Genomic DNA, 2,632 nt, shown 5'->3' with positions numbered 1-2,632 from the left:
AGGGGCAAAAACTGCAGTATTATCCATACCTCATCTGTAAGAAGGTGAATTTTTGCCTCGTACTGTTTGCTGTGGCTCATGCTGACCTGCACCACACAGGATGTGCAGGATTTGGACCCAGACACTGGCAAGAAGAACCTTTTGTCTATGATGGCATTCAGCAATGTGCTTTTCCCTGCCCCGGTGGTGCCAAAGAGACCAACATAGATGGGGTTCACCAAAATGTCTGACTTCAAGCCTGTGAGGCGGTTCCTGAGGAAGGAGATGGAGAAGAAAAAGGAACATTTCAATGACTCAGGAAAGGACATTTAAATGACAATTACAAAAGGGAGGAATAAAATTCTGCATCATACAAATGAGACTTTGAACAGGAACTTGTGTGATCCTGAATATCCTGTGTCCAGTCCAAGGATAGGTTCCCAGTGGCACACTGCACACCACGTCAGCTTCAGCCCCATCACAACATTGTATGAGTTGTCACCTTCTAAAAGGGCATTTCATCCCACTGGAAAATGGTGTTCACTGCTTTTGGAGAAGATTTCCAAGGAGCTCTGCAAAGCCAGGACAACCTGCACCCATGGCCTGGATGTGTACAAGCAGACTCTCCTTGGGTCCAGGGAGGAGAGTACCATTGAATTGGGATGTCTGGGGATGTCCCAGGCTGTAGTTGCCTCCTGGGGTACCAGGAAGTGCTACACTGGTTGCACCCACTGGTTGAGGGACTAAACCTTCCTTGAAATGGCTTCAAAGCCTTCCTGTGTGGCAATTACTCTGAATCCTCCCTTGCCGCAGAAGAACTGGAAAATTATTTTTGGGGAAAAAACATGTGACAACTCACTTGAGGTATTCAATCCCCTTCCTTGTCTCAGGCAGGTTGTGATTGGAGAGGAATACGGACAGCTTCTCCACCGCCTGATCCAGAGTAGCGTTTAGGTCATTTTGCTGTCTTCTATCTGGAGGGAGGACACAGTCAGAGGGTCAGAGCTGCCCCCTTGTAGGGGGGTATCCCCCAAGCCCAGCACCTCCCCAGGACCAGCAGGCACCATGGCCTTTCCATACTTACAGCCCTCCAAAGCCTCTCCCTCTCCATTTTCAGGATTTTCTACTTTGATGCGTATTCTTCTGCTGCAAGTTGCTCCTGGTGAATCAGTGTTGGGACCTTTTCAGATGAAAGGGAATTTTCTCATTAGTGTGTCAGTTCCCTAGTTCTCCCTACAGGCTTTGCCAACCAAACATCATTTGGGGTCTGGGGCAAAGGCTGGAGCAAGGGACGGTCTTTATCCTCCAGTCACCGGGACAAGAACAGCTTGTATCCCAAAAAACAGCTCCCGGAGGGCCCCATTGTGAATGAGATGAGGGGCTCCATGCTGGTGGCTGGGGTGAGACAGTGAATGCCTGGTACCAAGTGCTGGGAACCACCTGCTTTATGCCCCATCGCGATCCGAGACCTATTCTATCTCCTTTCTGGAGTGAATTTAGCTTGTCAGGATCTGCCGAGGGGTCCGCGCGCGGCGCTTGCCTCTCACAGAGGAGCAGTGGCTTCGGCACTGACTTTTCGGGTGAGACACTCAGTGCTCACTAGTGTTGCCAATAACAGCAGCCAATCCCCAGTTAGAATTTATGAACACGCGGTTTATTGTGGGGAAAAATAAAACAGTTTGTGGCAGGAGGTTCAAAAAGGGTAATTAAAACACACAGGAGCTGTGAAGTATCTTTTAAACACCAAATACCAAGAACTTACATATGCCTTAATACTTATATATAGGTACACCTTATTTACACACCCAGGTTAACTATGTATGAGGGGAGGAGGAAGGAGGGATATGCCCGACGCTTGTCCCGTACAAGGTCGTGGTTTGTGTGCAGTTTGTTCCCAAGATGCTCTAGGTACTCATACAGTAGCTGCGGGTGATTTCCCCTGCGACCCGGTCTTAGAACCACGGGGGGCAGGAAGAAGTCTCACCACCCGTGCTCAGCAGCAGGCAGGACAGTAGATAAGCTGGCAGGATGGCAGGCAAGCTGGCAAGAAAAGCCGCAGCGAGACGGGACAAGCTGGGACTGCAGGGATGAGCCGGGTCAAGCACAGATGAGGGGGGACTGCAAAAGCTGGGAGCCGGGCTGCAGGGATGAGCCGCGTCTAGCTGGAGCGAACCGGGGCTAGCAGGAGTGAGCCGGGTCGAGCCCGGAGAAGCCAGGCACCTCAGGCTGGCAGGCACCCCCAAGGCGCAGGTTACCCCCCAAAAGCAAGAGGCAACAGCAGTAGCGGCGGCGGCAGCAGCGGTGTCTGTGCAAAAGCGCGCCCAAATTCAAGGAGCAGCAACTTCAGGTCTCTGGAAAAGCGCCCAAAAGCAGCACACACTGTCTCTCTGTGGGTCTCCTTTGCTTCCAATTGGCCGGTTGTGTATTTCTAGGCTGCTCAGCCAATCAGACGGGACTTGGTCCCACCCTTGCAGAATTGTTGCTGTTTTTCCGGCTGCTCCTCTCCAGCAGCAGCTGCCCCCTCAGGGCGACCGGGTTATTGTTTTCTGGCAGAGGAGGCAGCCAGGAGAGGGTTCAGTGCCACATGGAGCAGCCGTCTTTAAGCCAGTTATGACTGCTGACCTAAAGGGCATTTCATGTTCGTGTGAGGAAA

The 2,632-nt window shown here is 51.8% G+C and overlaps 2 protein-coding genes across 2 annotated transcripts in view; one reads left to right on the top strand and one right to left on the bottom strand.

Annotated features, from left to right (window-relative positions):
* Positions 1–308, bottom strand: part of NUGGC (nuclear GTPase, germinal center associated) — a 9,773-nt gene extending 9,465 nt beyond the window's left edge. Inside the window, 1 exon segment of the mRNA XM_010002218.1 lies at positions 30–308. Coding sequence (XP_010000520.1) covers positions 30–308 — 279 coding nt within the window.
* LOC104392784 (L-gulonolactone oxidase-like) overlaps positions 1–2,632 on the top strand; it is a 41,963-nt gene that overhangs the window by 31,736 nt on the left and 7,595 nt on the right. The gene's annotated exons all lie outside the window — the stretch shown is intronic.

Source organism: Chaetura pelagica, unplaced genomic scaffold (genome assembly GCF_000747805.2).
Source record: "Chaetura pelagica isolate M959 unplaced genomic scaffold, ChaPel_1.0 scaffold107, whole genome shotgun sequence".
NCBI classification, from domain to species: domain Eukaryota; kingdom Metazoa; phylum Chordata; class Aves; order Apodiformes; family Apodidae; genus Chaetura; species Chaetura pelagica.
This window is presented reverse-complemented; position numbering and strand designations above follow the sequence as displayed.